Below are 18,334 nucleotides of genomic sequence, written 5' to 3'. Positions count from 1 at the left end.
TTTTTTTGAGATGAGTCTTGCTCTGTCGCCAGGCTAGAGTGCAGTGGTGTGATCTTGGCTCACTGCAACCTCCGCCTCCAGGTTTCAATTGATTCTCCTGCCTCAGCCTCTCAAGTAGCTCGGACTACAGGCGCATGCCACCACACCCAGCTAATTTTTTATTTTTAGTAAAGACAGGGTTTCATCATGTTGGCCAGAAAGTCTTGAACTCTTGACCTCATGATCCGCCCTACTCAACCTCCCAAAGTGCTGGGATTGCAGGCATGAGCCACCAGTCCAGCCTAATTTGACTTTTACTGATGTCTAATGGCTTTAAGAATCCTTTCACAAGCTTATTTGTCTTACATTTATATTCTTTGGGGAAGTTTTTGTTCAACTATTTTGCCAAGTTTAAAATAAGGTTGTTTGTTTGTCCATTGGATCTTAAATCATTTTGATTCTCTATATAAGCATCTTTTTCAAAGTAGTAGAGCCTCTCTAGAGGAGTAGTTCTCCATCTGCCACAGGAAATAGAACTGAGAGTCTATAGCAACAACACAAAAATTATTTTTAGCACTTTCAAGTCTGTCTCCATTTTTTGACTCATTTTTCTTACACTTTCTTAAGGCGACTAAGTGTCATTTGTTTTGTCTTCTGTCTACTGTTTTAGTGCCCGCCCAAGTGACTGACTTGCATGTGGCCAACCAAGGGATGACCAGTAGTCTGTTTACGAACTGGACCCAGGCTCAGGGAGATGCAGATTTTTACCAGGTCTTACTGATCCATGAAAATGTGGTCATTAAAAACGAAAGCATCTCCAGTGAGACCAGCAGATACAGCTTCCACTCTCTCAAGTCCGGCAGCCTGTACTCCGTGGTTGTAACAACAGTGAGTGGAGGCATCTCTTCCCGACAAGTGGTGGTGGAGGGAAGAACAGGTAAGTGGAGCTATGTGTCTGTGACTTACTAAGATCTGAATACATGAGGCCCCAATCAGAATATTATAGAAACATCCAAAAATCAGACTCATCCCTGGCCTTCCTAAAAGCTAAGTTTCAGTGCCACTCAGTAGGTATGGAATAGAAGTTGGGAGATGGGTGATGGCAAGAGAGAATAAATTCTGAATTTTTTAACATCTCCAATAAACATGTCAGAACTCCTCACTTGATGCCTAGGCTTATCCCCTTATTCAGCTGATTTCCTTTGACATGTTTATGTCCCAGTTAAGTAAATAAGTAATGAGATAAAAAACAAAACAAACCTCCCAAAGAAAACAGCTTTTACTCTTTTCTTTTCTCAGTTTTCAAGACATAAAAAGAAAATGATCTCTAATTAATATGGTCAGAAGTGGAGCTGGTCTAATTTTCAGGTCTCATATATTTTCATAAGCAACATTAATAAGTGCCTATATGCCGTCTAAACAATTTTTTTTTACCCTTAAGCGCTCCCTTTAGAAAGCTAAGTAAACAAATAAGTATCATATGGTCATGTGTGTCAGGGAGCCATGGCACGAAGGAGATAGAATTTTCTGCATAATAAAATAAAAGAACATAAAAATTAATATATATGATATATAAAATTTATGTTCCAGTTTCTTAGAAAGAAAAATAAATTACATAAACCCAATAGAAGCTCTGATAATTATTAGTGACGGTGCCTACTTAATTTTATATAATTATTATAAGTTGAATTTCAGGCATCTCTTTCATCCTCAACACTCAGATTCTGAATATTAGCTGTAGGCATCATAGATGCATCTCTTTCCAAAATCATGAATCTCACCTACTTAATGAACCCAGAGGACATTAACTTCATTGACTCTCCCAGAAGAACAGCAAAGTTACCGAGAAGATGTTTCATAGTCTGGTAGAAATTCACTGGTGTACGCCCATTTCCCTCATTCTATGACAGCTGACACTGTCACCTGCATCTTTCTCCCTGATGTTTTCTTTTCTTTCTTTTAATAGCTCTTGGCACCATCCATTAGTGTAGCATACCTGGGGGAAGGGGGCTGAAAAGCTTAGCTTGGAAATCAGGAGGCCTAGGTTTTGGTCCTAGCTCTGCCATTGACGTATCTCCCTAAGCTTCTGTGTTTTAATCCATGCACAGTAATTCACCCCTACCCTGGATGTCAAAGTAGGGAAGGAGAAATAATAAGAAGCTGAGGAGAGAAGGAGGACCTTGCATTCATTTCCCAGTGGCAGTTGTATCAATCATATTAGACTGATTTAATTCCTGCTTAGACAGATATAATGTTGGTGTTCATGACTGGATGTCTCTATTGGTTGATTCTTTTCCAAGTAGCAATTCAGGAATCCAGTCTCCTGTCGGTGGCTCTTCTTTGCTGTAGGTCCTCAGAGCTCTCCTCCTTTCTCCAGAGAATGAAGATGGGGGAGGAGCACAGATCATCAGTCTTGGGAGTAGACATTTCACTTCCACCCACATTCCGCTGGCCAGAACACTTACATGGCTACATCTAACTGCCTGGGAGCCTGAGAAATGTAGTCTAGCTGCGAAATGGTTGGTGAACCATATTCTGCCACACAGGTTGATTCTCATTTTAAATACCACAAGGATTGTTCAACTTGTTGTAAGCTACTAAAATAGTCTGTGCTATCTCTTGAAATAACTGGACACTTTAAATAAGTGGAACACATAATTATTTTTGCACCTATATTTTAATTAGAATAAAGGTACAAGTATCTGACCCATGTTATATGATAGAAGCATTCAAAAAAGAGACAAGAAATTCTTTGAAGAATGGTCATCAAATTTTGAGGGAACCAAATATGAATAAATACGAGCATAAGTTATTTTACGCAAACACACAAGGAGTGCACATTATCATGATAAAGGAGGAAAATGGAAGACTCCTGTACAAAGAAGCACAGTAACAGGGATTTTGAAAGGTGCCTCTTTTAGTAAATTTCGTGCTCAGTCAGTTGTAAAGAATTCAGTAGCTAAGGCCTTGATAATCCTTATCATCTCTTCAAATTGCTGAAATATTGGTCAATACTGACATAATTTTGAAAGATATTCTTATATTTCACCTGTTTCCATAGAGTTGAAACTTGTAAATAAACCCTCCTAGCCCAGGTAAGATGGCAGAATATTTAAAATTAAAGATATTAGATATACTTAATGAATCTGATTCTAATCTGAGAAAATGCTCATCCTAAAGGAAAAACAAATTTTGTATCTATTTTTTCTTAAACATATGAATCATATTTCTGACAAAACTTTTGATAATTGTATCCTTTCTAAAACAATGTTAGTAGTTGCAGATATTTCCAGCAGTTTTTAAAAACAAGCGTAATGAGTTGCTTTTTAGAGCAACCAAGGAATGTGTGGATGGTTGGCGGGAGGAAGGAAGGAAAGAAAGAAAAAAGGAAGAAGGAAAGAAAAGGAGGGAAGGAAGGAAAAGATGAACTAATATATAAATCTTTTGGCTAAAAGTTCAACTTTACATCTAGAAAATGTCCATATATGTACATCAGCATTAGCAGAGTTGTTCAGTAGAATGCAGTTTATAACTTTTAGTGATGGATAAGTGCTTTTAAGTATAAGGTATACTTTGGGGCTTAATTCATAACGTCAGAGCATATTACATTAGGAGGATTCTCAGAATTTGTCTAGCCAAATCCTGCCCATTATAAGTGATGTTCTAATATTGAAAAATCATATGAAACTGTTAATCAAGTAATGATGAAAACAGCACTGCAGTTCATGTATATTGTAGTATTTTACCCTATATTCATTTATGGCAGTACTATTTAATGGTACTGAATTATAATTTAATTCTGATATGTGGTTCAACTTATACTCAGTACTGCAATTACTAATTTGCTGACGATACATCCAGCCAGAGAGCTTGTTGAAGAGATTCGTGCCTTTTTCATTTTTGTGTGCCTGGCAACTAGTAGGTTTTCAGTAAACATTTGTGATACTAATCTCCAATTGATATAAGCAAATGATTACAGTTGACATCAGAAAAGCCATTATTGCCATAATAGTTCTCTCTGCCCTTGGTTGGTCCAGCTTCCAGACTTCTTACTTCCAAGATAGGTTTTTAAGCTGATTTCTTACCACTAGAGGGCAGGAAACACTTTGCAAAGAGAAAGCATTCCCTCTGGTTGTGTTAGCTGTTAGACTTCCCGGGAATAAATAACCTCATTGCAAGGAGATTGAAGTTATCCTAGTTTAAGGTCTTTAGAAAAGCCATCGTATTCTTCCCCTTTCTCCTCAAACATTTTTGCTTTATTGGTAAGTTTGGTTCAAGTTGGTTCATTTGGATGGTTGAAATATTTGTTCCCTTTCTTACAGGGAACCTTCTGAAATATTCTATAAAGATGCCTCCACTTGAAATGCTTTTACAAACAGCATCCCCATAAAAATGTAGTAGTGGCATCCTTATATTTACAAGGCATCCCAAAGGCCTCCTGATATTTTTATTTTGGTTAGCCTTCTGATGTAAGAGCACTCAGCTTCCAGAAGCTAAATCCTCATACTTCCTTGACCTCTTACGTAATCAGATTAAATCTCCTGAGTCCCTGGTTTGTGCTGTTTGCAATAGATGACTCAAACTTTTGACTGTGTTTTTCTTTTTGAATCCCCCCCACCTTTCAAAATCACAGTCCCTTCCAGTGTGAGTGGAGTAACAGTGAACAATTCCGGTCGTAATGACTACCTCAGCGTTTCCTGGCTGCCGGCGCCCGGAGATGTGGATAACTATGAGGTGACACTGTCTCATGACAGCAAGGTGGTTCAGTCCCTTGTCATTGCCAAGTCTGTCAGAGAATGTTCCTTCAGCTCCCTCACCCCAGGCCGCCTCTACACTGTGACCATAACTACAAGGAGTGGCAAGTACGAAAATCACTCCTTCAGCCAAGAGCGGACAGGTAAGGCTGTATGAAGGTTCAGTGCTCTGTAAGAACCAATTCACATGTGGCTCAGGGCACCACAGAGCTGTAACAATTATGTGATGATGGGATGAAAGGCTCTTGAGATCACGGAACTGTTATGGAGTCTTTGTATTTTAATCCAAAAAATTCCTGTGTGAGCAGACCCTTTGTGACTAGAATTTATATTATATTCAAATAGCGTAAAAAGTATTCCTGTTTATGGAGTACTTTGGGTTGCTAGGGCCTGGCTTTGTAAATGTTAACTAACCCTTATGAACTCCTTATTGAGGTGGCCATTGTTATTATTCCCATTTTACAGATCAGGAAACCAAGGTTCAAGGAGGTCACGTAACTTGCCCAACTGTTTACCTTGTTAAACGGCCAGTATGTTTCAGATTTTAAACCCAGTTCTGAATGACTCCAGTGCCTACGAAGCGCTCCATCCTAAAATCCTTCCTGAAATGTCTGTTGATCAAAACCACTGTTCATCCTTTTTCACACGAGGTGAAAATGTGAACCTTTATAGTTCTAGGGCTGGGGAGCAAAAATCGTAGCAAAGGAAATGAGTGTTCAGTCCTATGTGCTGAAAATAATTAAATAGCTACCATTTCCCAATATAATTATGCTTCCTGGAGTTTATACCTGAGGATTTCTGCTTCAGGTTGGCATCAGTACATTGTCACATGAGTCCTACTGAGCTGTGGGTTGGTTTTGTGTTTTAAAATGCTAGTTTTTCCATGAGGTTCTCCAACAATTGTCCTTGTCCTATTACCTGGCAAAGGGCCTGGGGCTTAGTCGGCACTCAGTAAATATCTGGTGAAGGAATAATAAGAAATCACTTAGATCAAGGGTTCCACGTGGGAGTCCATGGTTCACGGGAGACTTTAGGAATGTAGTAACCCCTGAAATTGTTTATGAGGTTGCTGAGGAAAGAGTCAGAACCTTTGAGAAGAAAGAGTCCATGGCTTTTATCAGATTCTCATGGTTTCTGTGACCCCCAAAAAGCCAAGAACCTCTGATTTATATTGTTACAGGATGCTGGCATTGAAGGGGTCCTTGGAATGATCTAATCCTATCTCCTCATTTGGATAAAGAAAGTCCCACAGAAGGAGTGTGGCTTCTCCAAGGTTGCAGGGCTGACCAGTAGCAGAGCTCGGCCTAGCTCCAGTGCTGTGTCCATTCCATCATGCTGTATCCGAGAGCACCAGTCAGGGATACAAAGAGATTATCCCTACCCTCAAATAATTTTAAGTCCAATTACACTGACAATCACGATAATGACTTACATCTGAAAAGCAGATTTCTATTCACAAAGCAGTCTTATGTCAGGGTCTCATATTGATCACCTTGGAGCCTAAAAAATCACCAGAAATTAAAGGATGTGTTACCTAACTACCAACCCCTTGCTTCCTATCGATGTTAATTCATGATGATTTCCTATTCGTATGACTTTAATATTGCAAAGCCTTTTGCTGAGATTGCTTCTAAATGCAAGAACAGTGATTCTTTATGTGGCACACCCTCTATGCCTTAATCAGCGTGAACTTGGACTTGGTGCATAACTAATGGAGGCAAATTATTGCCCCCGACAAATCGGTTTAACTGGAGAGTCATGTCTGAGTTGTTGTCTTGATGATATTGGCTGGTTATCTTAATGCCCTTTTCCATTTCTGATGCTCTTCTTCTATATTTTGGGTGAAAATACCAATAGTTCTAATTCTGTATTACGTTATCTCACTGGTAGTGAGGCAAGTCTCTACAAATTACCCCCTATTCCTCCTGGAGAGCTCCTTATTGACTTAACATGATATTCAGCCCGGTTTTTCTTCCTGTAATAGTGGCTTTGCCTTCAGCAAATTGCCTGGATCATTGACTTTTCTTAGCCCATGCATAAAATGTCACTTCATAATTTCCTCTCCTTAACTCTGTGATGACTGTATTCTAATTGGGTTTAGGTAAATATCTTGGAGAAAGCATATCTGCCCTTTCTCCATTATCTGTGGTGAGATATATTCCAGAAGCTAATCAGTAAACACAATGAAAAAAAGGATGCTAATGGAACTTGTAGGTGTGAGGAGCATATGAAAAATGGAGCTTCTGTGCCGAAATACTGAAATTTCTGGATAATTTCATGATTTGAGAAAAAGTAGAGGAGAAAAATGGACACAGGTTGGCATGTGGTCAGAGCAGAAAGCCCTTAACATATATCAAATACAGAGGGAGGCTGCACAGGCCTAGAGGACATGCTAGCATTGGGATAAGAGTTTAGTACCCTGGATCTGAGTTCATGCCTTTCTGCAGTGCTCCTGCTCAATAATGTTTATAATGTCCAGTCAGTGAAATAGTAAAGAATCTGTGGCCTACTGTTGAATTAAAATTCAGACCCAAGTGGAAAAATGAAATCTCCTTAATATTATGCTCTAAATACAGAATTGCCTTATTCTACAGTGTTCCTAATAACATGCATGTATTTATTTATTGGTTGGGGAGGGGACCACAGATACACGGAATGGTTTGTTTATATATTAGAACCTGACATGCACAAAACTGTATTAATTATAATTCTTGGTTCAAGAAACCATGCATCAGTTGCCACCTTTACTTTTTAGGCATCTAATTCGTAATTTTTAATAATTTAACATGTATACAAGAAACCAACCACTACCTAAAATACAAGCTAGGACCTTGACAATAGCCTTCATCAAAATATGTGGTCCCCACCTCATGAATTCACTCAAAGGTAGCCAGCATCTTGACTCCTGTGTTCATCTCCCCCTTGCTTTCCATCTTGCAAGGATTTATATACAGGCCTAAAATTATGGGTTTTTAAGGTTTTTGTCATTTTAACATTATTTTAAAAGGTATTTTTAATGCAGTATTTAATTTCGTAGGGTCTTAGATGTTTTACTTATTACATAGATAAGATTCATCCATATTTTGTGTTTTGATGTTAAGGGCAAAAAATCCACATTTTTGTGTTTTAAGAAATTAATTATAACTATTAATTTATATTATAGTAATATAAATATATACATATTTATAACCATAATATTTCACTCTGTGTGTGTGTGTGTGTATATATGTATATATTCATTATCCAGTCTCCTGTACGTATTCTTCCACACTTGATTTTTATTGGGTTTTTTAATTTTGCCAGTCAAGTGGATATAAAACTGTATTTCACTGTGGTTTTGACTTGCATTTCTTTGATCACTAATGATGTGGAAAATCTCTTCATTTATTATTTAATTAACCATATGTGTTTCCTCTTCCATTTTCCTTTTTCTTTTTTTTTTTTTTTTTGAAACGGAGTCTTGCCCTGTCACCCAGGCTGAAGTGCAGGAGCACGACATGGTCTCGGCTCACTGCAGCCTGCGCCTCCCGGGTTCAAGTAATTCCCCCATCTTAGCCTCCTGAGTAGCTGGAGCTACAGGTGTGCACCACCATACCCAGCTAATTTTTGTATTTTTCAGTAGAGATGGGGTTCCACCATTTTGGCCAGGCTGGTCTCGAACTGCTGACCTCAAGTGATCTGCCCACCTTGGCCTTCCAAAGTATTAGGATTACAAGTGTGAGCCACTGCGCCTAGCCTCATTTTTCTTTTTTGGATTGTTTGTATTCTTCTTAGTAACTTTTGAGTCATCAATGTATGCTGGAATTATCAATATAATTTACCATCACTCATATTAATCATCAGCTATCATGTTTAATGTTCCATCTTATACCCGACATTTTGTGCAGGCAAACAGCAGGCTTAGAATGAGTTCATCAGCTTCTGTTAAAAGATCCATTTAATCACTCCAAGTAGTGTAACAATCTTTCCCCTCCAGAAATGTGTGATTTAAGATCTAAGATTTTTCTTTTAAATACATACAATAATAATCTACTCTCTTTTTTTTTATTGTCCCAGGTTGTGATCTGTGATCAATTACTCAGAATCAATAAATATTTAGTCGTTCTCTGTTTCCTTTTCAGTGCCTGACAAAGTCCAGGGAGTCAGTGTGAGCAACTCGGCCAGGAGTGACTATTTAAGGGTCTCCTGGGTGCATGCCACTGGAGACTTTGATCACTATGATGTCACCATTAAAAACAAAGACAACTTCATTCAAACCAAAAGCATTTCCAAGTCAGAAAACGAATGTGTATTTGTTCAGCTTGTCCCTGGACGGTTGTACAGTGTCACTGTTACTACAAAAAGTGGACAATATGAAGCCAGTGAACAAGGGAATGGGAGAACAAGTAAGTGGAACGATTGCAAAGTCTGATGGTTGGACTTGGAAGTCTTTGAGCAATTTATCTGAACCTTGAATTTTTTCTACTTTTTGGTTAGTACATTACATTCTCAGTAAGTCTCACTTGGCGCTAACATTCAGCCAAGCCATAGCTTATAATTACAAAATATTTATTGGTAGACAAAAGCAAACATAGTGAGGGGACAAGAAGGCTAAATGTCCCATGTTTCTTCCCTGTCTTCCTGCATCATGGCATTTAAATTCTCAACTTCTTGTTTTATCTTATTATTGAGATCATAACTCATTTTATAATTACATTCTACCAACGCTGATCATAAAACATTTATGTCAGGAAAAAAAATCACAATTTTAATAGTTGCTTCCAACTTTTCTTGTTTAATTATCCATGAAGTAGTGCTAGTGGGTTTTTTGGAGAAGGGAGGTGTTGCCAGTTCCTTGAATGTGATTCATGAATTATCATGTAGGTAAACTCTGATCTGTTCCATTCCTGAAATGTCTTCTCATTTTTCTCTCTAGTTCCAGAGCCTGTTAAGGATCTAACATTGCGGAATAGGAGCACTGAGGATTTGCATGTGACTTGGTCAAGAGCTAATGGGGATGTCGACCAGTATGAGATCCAGCTGCTCTTCAATGACATGAAAGTATTTCCTCCTTTCCACCTTGTAAATACTGCAACCGAGTATCGATTTACTTCCCTAACACCAGGACGCCAATACAAAATTCTTGTCTTGACAATTAGTGGAGATGTACAGCAGTCAGCCTTCATTGAGGGCTTCACAGGTAATGTGAAATATTGTTATTGAACCTGAATAGATACAGTGGTGTATTTAACTTTTGGGTAGTCCAGGCATTTTGATCGAGGATTCAGAGGGGTAAAAACGAGATGGTGAGATGGGGCAAAGTTATCTTGATAGTAACAATGATGTTGTCCAAGCAAGATGAACAGAAATAAAGTATGATATCATTAGAGAGTGGGGGGTTGGAGGGCGCTTTCAGAGAAATAGCAATGAACTGACATGATTAGCTGGTGCTTGTGAGGCCAACAGATTAAGATTTAAGTGTTACTTGGGTCTCACCTCTTTAGGACTCTATTAGGAATGTTCCTTAGTAGTTAACGTGTACTGACAGTTCACCATGAACCAGACCCACAGCAAAGCACTTTATGTCTGCATCTCGTTTAATCTTCACAATGCTTTGGGAGGCTGAGGCAGGAGGATAGCTTGAGCCCAGGAGTTCAAGCACAGCCTGGGCAACATGACAAAATCCCGTCTCTACAAAAAAAATACAAAAAATTAGCCAGGCATGGTGGTGCGTGCCTGTAGACCCAGCTACTGGGAAGGCCTAGGTGGGATGATCACCTGAGCCCAGGAAGTATAGGCTGCAGTGAGCCGTAATCACACCACTGCACTCTAGCCTGGGCAACAGAGTGAGACACTAGCAAAAAAGAAAAAGAAGAAGAGAGACAGAGAATGGAAGGAGGGAAGGAGGGAGGGAGGGAAAGGAAGGAAGGAAGGAAAAGAAAGAGAAAGTAAAAAGGGAGGGAGGGAAGGAAGGAAGGGAAGGAAGAAGAAAGAGAGAGAGAGAAAGAAAGAGAAGGAATCTTCAGCTTTAGAACTCTGTGGGTTGGTTACTGTATCATCACTGCTGTTTTTCCTGATGAAGAAACTGAAACTTACAGATGTTACATAATCTGCCTATAGTCCCTCAGCTAGTGAGTGAGAAAACCAAAACTTGGACCAAGGCACCCTAGCCAGCCTCTCGCTGTATAATTAGTATTCTTCATTTCCACTCACTGGCTTGACTTCCCCCTAAGCTTTTCCCCATCAACTTCAGTTCACACAGAAAAATCAGACAAAAGTGGCAAATTGTTACTTTCTTTTTCATGTGATTTCTTTCACTGGGGGCCAGAACATCAGAAGCATTCAAAACTCTGGTTAAAAATTTCAAATTTCAACAGTTCAATCTCCAAGTGATGACTTTTAAATTTGTTTTCTTTTCTAGTTCCTAGCGCTGTCAAAAATATTCGCATTTCTCCCAATGGAGCCACAGATAGTCTGACGGTGAACTGGACTCCTGGTGGGGGAGATGTCGATTCCTACACGGTGTCAGCATTCAGGCACAGTCAGAAGGCTGACTCTCAGACTGTCCCCAAGCACATCTTTGCGCACACGTTCCACAGACTGGAGGCCGGGGAGGAGTACCAGATCATGATTGCCTCAGTCAGTGGGTCCCTGAAGAATCAGATAAATGTGGTTGGACGGACAGGTGAGCATCCACCTGGAGAAGGGCTAGATTGCAGAATGCCTCTTGGTTCTCCAAAATGGGACTGCGAATGGGCTCAGCTATTCACAAATCAAAATTTAAAACCACCTAAGTTTGTACAATTCAATGTGGTTTCAAGAGCCTTTCTTATTTTTTTCTTTGCATTTTTCTCTTAAGAGAGATTTTCAAAGCAAATGAAAGGGAATCAGAAGTCTAATTATTTGCACACATTTTTATACTTGCTAAAGGACAATAAAATTTTAAATTTTAACAAGCAGGCTGGGCATGGTGGCTCACACCTGTAATCCCAACACCCTGGAAGGCCAAGGCAGGTAGATTGCTTGAGTTCAGGAGTTCTAGACTAGACTGGGCAACATAGTTAAACCCTGTTTGTACTAAAAATACCAAAAATTAGCCTTGCATGGTGGCGCACACCTGTAGTCCCAGCTGCTCAGGAGGCTGAGGTGGGAGAATCACCTGAGCTGGGGAGATCAAGGCTGCAGTGAGCTGTGATCGTGCCACTGCACCCCAGCCTGGGCGATTGGAGTGAGACCCTGTCTTAATAAATAAATATATACATAAATTTTAATAAGGAGACTTCTATAATTATGCATTTTTCAAAAGCTCTACCTTTTAAGAAAGAGTGCACATCTGTGTCATCTACTTCACCCAGCAGAGCTAAAAAAAACAAATATCGAATGAATAATATATCTGTTTACATCAATATCACTATTCATGTATTATTTTTGAAAGACAAATAAGCTACAAGCACCTGCCATATACCAGGCTTTAAAATGATCTCTAGTCACACTCTAGTCCGCTTACAGATGAGGTAAGTACAGCTCAGAAAGCTTATGAAACAGTATCAAGGGTACATATAATAAGACCTAAAGCTATCATTTAAGTGTAGGTCTGTCTGGCCCCAAACCTCATGCCCTCTCCACTGTGACACATTACTTCTTAGATGTCTCCTATTCTCATGACCATTTATTTAGTTGTGGGGCCTGAGACTTCTATACCATGCCCTGCTATGCTTCTATTTCATATCTGTGTTTATACCTATATCTGCATATCTTTAACCCTGTAACAAACCCTGTGTTAGAAAGTGGGCATTCAGTCACAAGGCAGAGCTGCTGACCTCAAGAAGGAGATAGAAAAGTAAAAAGGCAATGACAGTATAACATGATAAGTGCCAAGATAAAAGTGGTTATGGAATGTTAGAGGAGCAAACAAGAAAAGTCAGGGAAGGCTTTCAGGAGGAAATAAAGAAATACTTGGAAGTCATCCAGGTGAAGTGTATAAGTTGACTTGGTTCCAATAGAAAAAACAAAGCACTGGAGGTGAGAGAAAGGATGGCATATTTGGGGACCTACACCTTATTTAGCATAGTAGAATAAAGGCTGGGCAGGGTGGCTCATGCCTGTAATCCCAGCACTTTGAGAGACCGGGTGGGTGGATTGCTTGAGTCCAGGAGCTCGAGACCCGCCTGGGCAATGTGACAAAACCCCATCTCTACTAAAAGTATAAAAAATGAAAGTATACTAAAATTAAAAATGTGAGCCATGTGGCAGGGTAGGTAGATAGACCAAATCACAAAGAACTTTGTTTGCCAGTGAAGGTGTTTTAGAATTATGGAGAGCCACTGTAGGGCCATCAGCATGGAAGTGCTATGAAAATATGCTAGACAGAGTTTGCAGATTGAAAGAGTAGGAGGTCAGGACGCAAGGTACTGGTCAAGAGGCAGTTGCAATAATGGAAGGTCCCGTTTATATTTGCTAAAGGATGTGATAGGTCCTGAGGTAGTGGCAGAACACAGTGGCTAGATTCAGGAGAGAGAGAATTTTAGGATACAGAAATAAAGCTCGTATTTGATTATATGTACAAGGGTGAGAGTGACAACTGAAGTTTCTGACTTGAACCAAGAGATAGGAACAGAAGACAATGGGAACATTGCGGGAGGGAGATGAGGAGTCCATTTGGACGTCTTGGGTGTTGGATGTCTGTGGTACATTCAGGGAAAGATGTAATTTGTAAAAGCAGGAGAAACTTCTGAACTGAAAGTTTAAATTTGGGAGCTGTCTGTCACCATATGGGTGACACTTCAAACCACGGCCATGGATAAAATCTAAGATTATGTAGAATGAGAAAAGAAATGAACCTAGGACAGAAAATATTATAATAGCAAAGAGTACTATTTTGCTTTCACATGGAGCTATAGTGCACATACTAGCATATACTACTGCTAAAGTCAAGGCTTGAAGTTTTGACCTTAGTTAATGTTAGCAATAAAAGTCCAAACAAGAGATATAATCCAGCTGTCAAACCCACATTCACTGAATATGAACTTGTTCCGCGTTCTTCACTTTCCAGATTCATGGGTATGCACCAGTCTGCATATTTATCAGGGTCATTTTCACTAACTTCTATCTGTTTGACTTTGAGCTCCTATTTAAATTCAGAGAAAAAAATGGAAAATCAAAGTAGTTGTAGAGATAAGTTAAGTCAAAAAAATCCTTTCTCTTCTTTTCTCCATAAGGGCACACAGAAAGTGTCAGTGCCACACGAATAAAGCAAATGCATCATCTTCTACCTGCAGTTGATTCAGGAGTTTTTCTCAATTGATTACTTTACCCTAAGTGATAGAACATGTATTTTGTTGCTCCACTTGTCTCTCTGCAGTTCCAGCATCTGTCCAAGGAGTAATTGCAGACAATGCATACAGCAGTCATTCCTTAATAGTAAGTTGGCAAAAAGCTGCCGGTGTGGCAGAAAGGTACGATATCCTGCTTCTAAATGATAATGGAATCCTTCTGCGCAACACGTCAGAGCCAGCCACCACTAAGCAACACAGATTTGAAGATCTAACACCAGGCAAGAAATACAAGATACAGATCCTCACTGTCAGTGGAGGCCTCTTTAGCAAGGAAGCCCAGACTGAAGGCCGAACAGGTAATGAGCACAGCATAATGTTCTGTATCACATATTGCCAGTGTCTACTATTGTGTAAAAACCATAGGGTGAGAGGGATGAAGCAACATTGGGAGACGATATCTATCTCTTGACATGCTGGGAACATTCACCCTAATTTACCACTTCCATGTCAGTTGCCCTATTCACACAGGATTCAGCCCACCACACTCTGATTCTGATTTTTCATTAATATTGGCACTGTTAGCTTCCTATTGCTGCTGTAATAAACTGTCACAATCTTAATGGCTTAAAACAACCCAAATTTATTATTTTCTGGTCCTGAAGGTTAGAATCTGAAAATTGTTTTGGGGGGACTGATATCAAGACATCAGGGCTGTGTTTCTTGTAGAGACGTTAGGGGGAGAATCCACTCCTTGCCTTTTTCAGCTTCTGAGGCCGCCCACATTCCTTGGCTTATGTCCCCCTCCAACAATGGCATTGCTCCCATCTCTGCCTGTGACTTCACATCTCTTTCTCTGCTCTCCTGCCTCCCTCTCCCATCTTTTAAGGACTCTTGTGATTACCTTGGTCACCACACGGACAATCCAGGATAATTCCTTCATCTCAAGATCCTTAACTTAATCACATCTACAAAGCCCTTTTTGCCACAGAAGGTAACATATTCACAGGTTCTGGGGATTAGGACATGGACATCTTTGGGGCCATTATTCAGACAACCACATTGGCCTAATTGATTGATTACTTATTTATTAAGTACGTAGATCAGAAGGCAGGAATGGTTATGCTGACAGGGACAGAAAAATGAATCAGGCATGCTTCTCATCCTTTAACGAGGTGACTGACAAGACAGACACATGGACAAGTAATGGCAATTCATTGTGATAAAAAGTACATATAGGAGAGGGATATCCAGCATTCAGGGAAGCATGAAGGTCAGGTGGAATTGGGAGATCTTCATAAAAGTGACATTTCAGTACTGTCATGAAGGATTCTCCATATGGAGAGAAGGTAGAACACATTGCACAGATAGCCTGTCCTGTGTAAAGCCCAGGAGGTATAAACAGGAGAAAGGAGAAGTTGTGGGTGGCTGAAATGTGTGTTGCATGATGGAAAGGTGAGGCTGAAAGCCCGATTAGAGCCAAAGTAGAGGGTACCTGGTAGTCTTCCTCAGGAGACTTTCTTTATCCTGTAAACAATACAAATTTTTTAGCCAGACAGTAATTGTTTTAATAAAAAGTTGTACCTTTAGAAAGAGAAATCAAAGCGCATGGGGGAATCATTTGAGTAGAAATGAATCGGAGGTGAGATCCACCTATTAATTCATTTATTATTGAGTACCTACTATAGGTTAGGCACTGTTCTAACTGCTGGATATACAGAAGTGAATAAAAAATTTCCCATGGTCATTTTGCTTATAATCTAGTGAGAAAGAAAGTCAATAAACTAAGTAAAAGATATAGGAGGTTGGGTGGTAATAAAGACTAAGAAGGAAATTAAATCAGGAAAGTAGGATAGCAAGAGTTGGGGCTTGTAATTTTATCTATTTATTATTTTTTATTTTTGGAGACAGAGTCTGGCTCTGGCACCCAAGCTGGAGTGTATTGGCACAATCTCAGTTCCCTGCAACCTCTGCCTCCTGGGCTCAAATGAACCTGCCATCTCAGCCTCCCAAGTAGTTGGGACTTCAGGTATGAACCACCATGCCCAGCTAATTTTTGTATTTTCTTGTAGAGACAGGGATTCTCCATGTTGCCTAGGCTGGTCTCACACTCCTAGGCTCAAGAGATCCACCTGCCTCAGCCTCCCAAAGTGTTGGAATTACAGGTGTGAGCCACCACACCTGGTCAAGGGGCTTACAATTTTTTTTGTTTTTTGAGACAGAGTCTCCCTCTGTTGCCCAAGCTGGAGTGCAGTGGTGCAATCTCGGCTCACCACAACTTCTACCTCCTGGAATCAAGCAATTCTCCTGCCTCAGCCTCCCGAGTAGAGTAGCGGGGACTACAGGTGCGCACCACCACATCCGGCTAATTTTTGTATTTTTAGTAGAGACGGGGTTTCATTATGTTGGCCAAGCTGGTCTTGAACTCCTGACCTCAGATGACCCACCCTTCTCAGCCTCCCTGTGTTGAGATTATAGGCATGAGCCGCCATGCCCAGCCAGGGCTTACAATTTTAGATGGCACAGTCCCCAAAGACTTCATTGAGGCAGTGACATTTGAGTATAAATCTGAAACAAATGAGAAAGTCATGCAAATATTTGCATATTTCTAAGTGGAACTAATGGCAAGGCAAAGACCCAGAGTGGGTGTGTGTCTGACCTGTTAGAGGAACAGTAAAGAGGCCCATATGGCTGGAACAGAGTGAGCGAGAATGAGAGTAGGGGATGCAGCTAAACAGGTATGGGGGTCATGACGTGACTGCAGTCACAGGATGATAAGGACCAATAGCTGATTGAATGCAGGGGCCCTGGTGAAGAATAGTGGATATAGTAAGAAATATTTTTGCATTGGCTGAGGTGGCACTTAGGGGCTGAGTAGATTATAGAAAAAGGAAGAGAAGATTCCAGAGTTTCTACCTGGGATGTCCGGTAGAAGAGGATGCCATTAATTGAGATAAAAGAAGCAGGAGGAGAGAGGGCAAGCAAAAACCCAGAGTCCAGTTGTGTATTGAGTTTGAGATATCTGAATGACTTGCAGAGAGAAGGGGCCACAGGCATTTGGAAATATGGACTTGAGTTCAGAAGAGAAGTGAGCTGGACATAAGAAGATCTGGACCAGAATGCTAGTTAAAGCCATAAATTGAATGAGACTGATTGCTCAGCTAGTGCTGTAGAATATGAAGGAAGGAAAGGATGCATCCATGGGAAATAACAACTTGTAAGGGCCTGGCAAAAGGAGAGGAGAAAGCAAAGAGAGCCTGAGAAAGAGCATTTGGGGTGGAAGAAGAGAACTCATGTGAAATCAAGACAGATGTCCTGTTCTGTTTCTACTGGCATCTTAAGCCTTCTGAGGAATCGGGCAGCATCTGTGCCAGCAGTTTGCAAGGAGGCAGTTTCTAGCAGCACTTGACCTTGCCAAGAGGTAGCACGGAAGTCCAAAAGGGGTTGCAAAATTCTAACATGAAGCTTTTTGTAAAATGCTTTTGGCTTTTCCTATTGTTTCTGTTTCCAACAGAATACAACTCCCTCTTTCTGTTTGCTTTTCCCTTTCTTTCCCACCTGCTCTCTTCTCCTCACTGCATTTCCCTCCCTCATTCTCTTGCTCCTCGCCTTTTCCAGTCCCAGCAGCTGTCACGGACCTGAGGATCACAGAGAACTCCACCAGGCACCTGTCCTTCCGCTGGACCGCCTCAGAGGGGGAGCTCAGCTGGTACAACATCTTTTTGTACAACCCAGATGGGAATCTCCAGGAGAGAGCGCAAGTTGACCCGCAAGTCCAGAGCTTCTCTTTCCAGAACTTGCTACAAGGCAGAATGTACAAAATGGTGATTGTAACTCACAGCGGGGAGCTGTCTAATGAGTCTTTCATATTTGGTAGAACAGGTAAGACCAAGAGCCATCCAGTAATGGATAGCGGGGGAATTCTCTGGGTATTCACTGGCTTTTCCTTGGTTGGTCTGTAGATTCCTATTCTATTCAGGATGTAGCTTTATGTGCAATTTGTGACTTTCAGGCTGCTTGACACTAAACCATACCTTTGATTATGTGTGAATAATTTGTGGCCAGTTTTTGCAATGGCTTCTGCTGTTTTGCCTCCACTTGTTTACTTCCTAGGGTTTGATAAAAAATGAATGCGGTTCCTCCTCTTGCCATCAAACTGACAAGAGGGTTGTGACCCATTGTAGTTTAATTCAAGCTTTCTAACAAGAAATAGATGGAGGGGAGACCAGCACTAGAGAAGGGCAAACACAAATTCCACAAACAGGCAGTGACTGCTGTGAACTGGAAACAGCATGAGATGAAATGAAAACACGGAGTTCCAGGAAAGTGAGAGATGTCTCTCTGGGCTGC

General features: G+C 40.5%; 1 protein-coding gene across 5 annotated transcripts in view; it reads left to right on the top strand.

Moving 5' to 3' along the window:
• The window catches only part of PTPRB (protein tyrosine phosphatase receptor type B), a 122,371-nt gene that overhangs the window by 57,860 nt on the left and 46,177 nt on the right, over positions 1–18,334 (top strand). For all 5 annotated transcript variants that reach the window (XM_017509298.2, XM_017509302.2, XM_037731614.1 and 2 more), the window contains 7 exons: positions 650–916; positions 4,613–4,876; positions 8,855–9,118; positions 9,649–9,912; positions 11,134–11,397; positions 14,074–14,343; positions 17,603–17,866. In XM_017509298.2, the coding sequence (XP_017364787.1) occupies positions 650–916; positions 4,613–4,876; positions 8,855–9,118; positions 9,649–9,912; positions 11,134–11,397; positions 14,074–14,343; positions 17,603–17,866 (1,857 nt within the window). The remainder of the gene's footprint in view (positions 1–649; positions 917–4,612; positions 4,877–8,854; positions 9,119–9,648; positions 9,913–11,133; positions 11,398–14,073; positions 14,344–17,602; positions 17,867–18,334) is intronic.

This window comes from Cebus imitator, unplaced genomic scaffold (assembly GCF_001604975.1).
Source record: "Cebus imitator isolate Cc_AM_T3 unplaced genomic scaffold, Cebus_imitator-1.0 Scaffold414, whole genome shotgun sequence".
In the NCBI taxonomy this organism is placed as follows: Eukaryota; Metazoa; Chordata; class Mammalia; order Primates; family Cebidae; genus Cebus; species Cebus imitator.
This window is presented reverse-complemented; position numbering and strand designations above follow the sequence as displayed.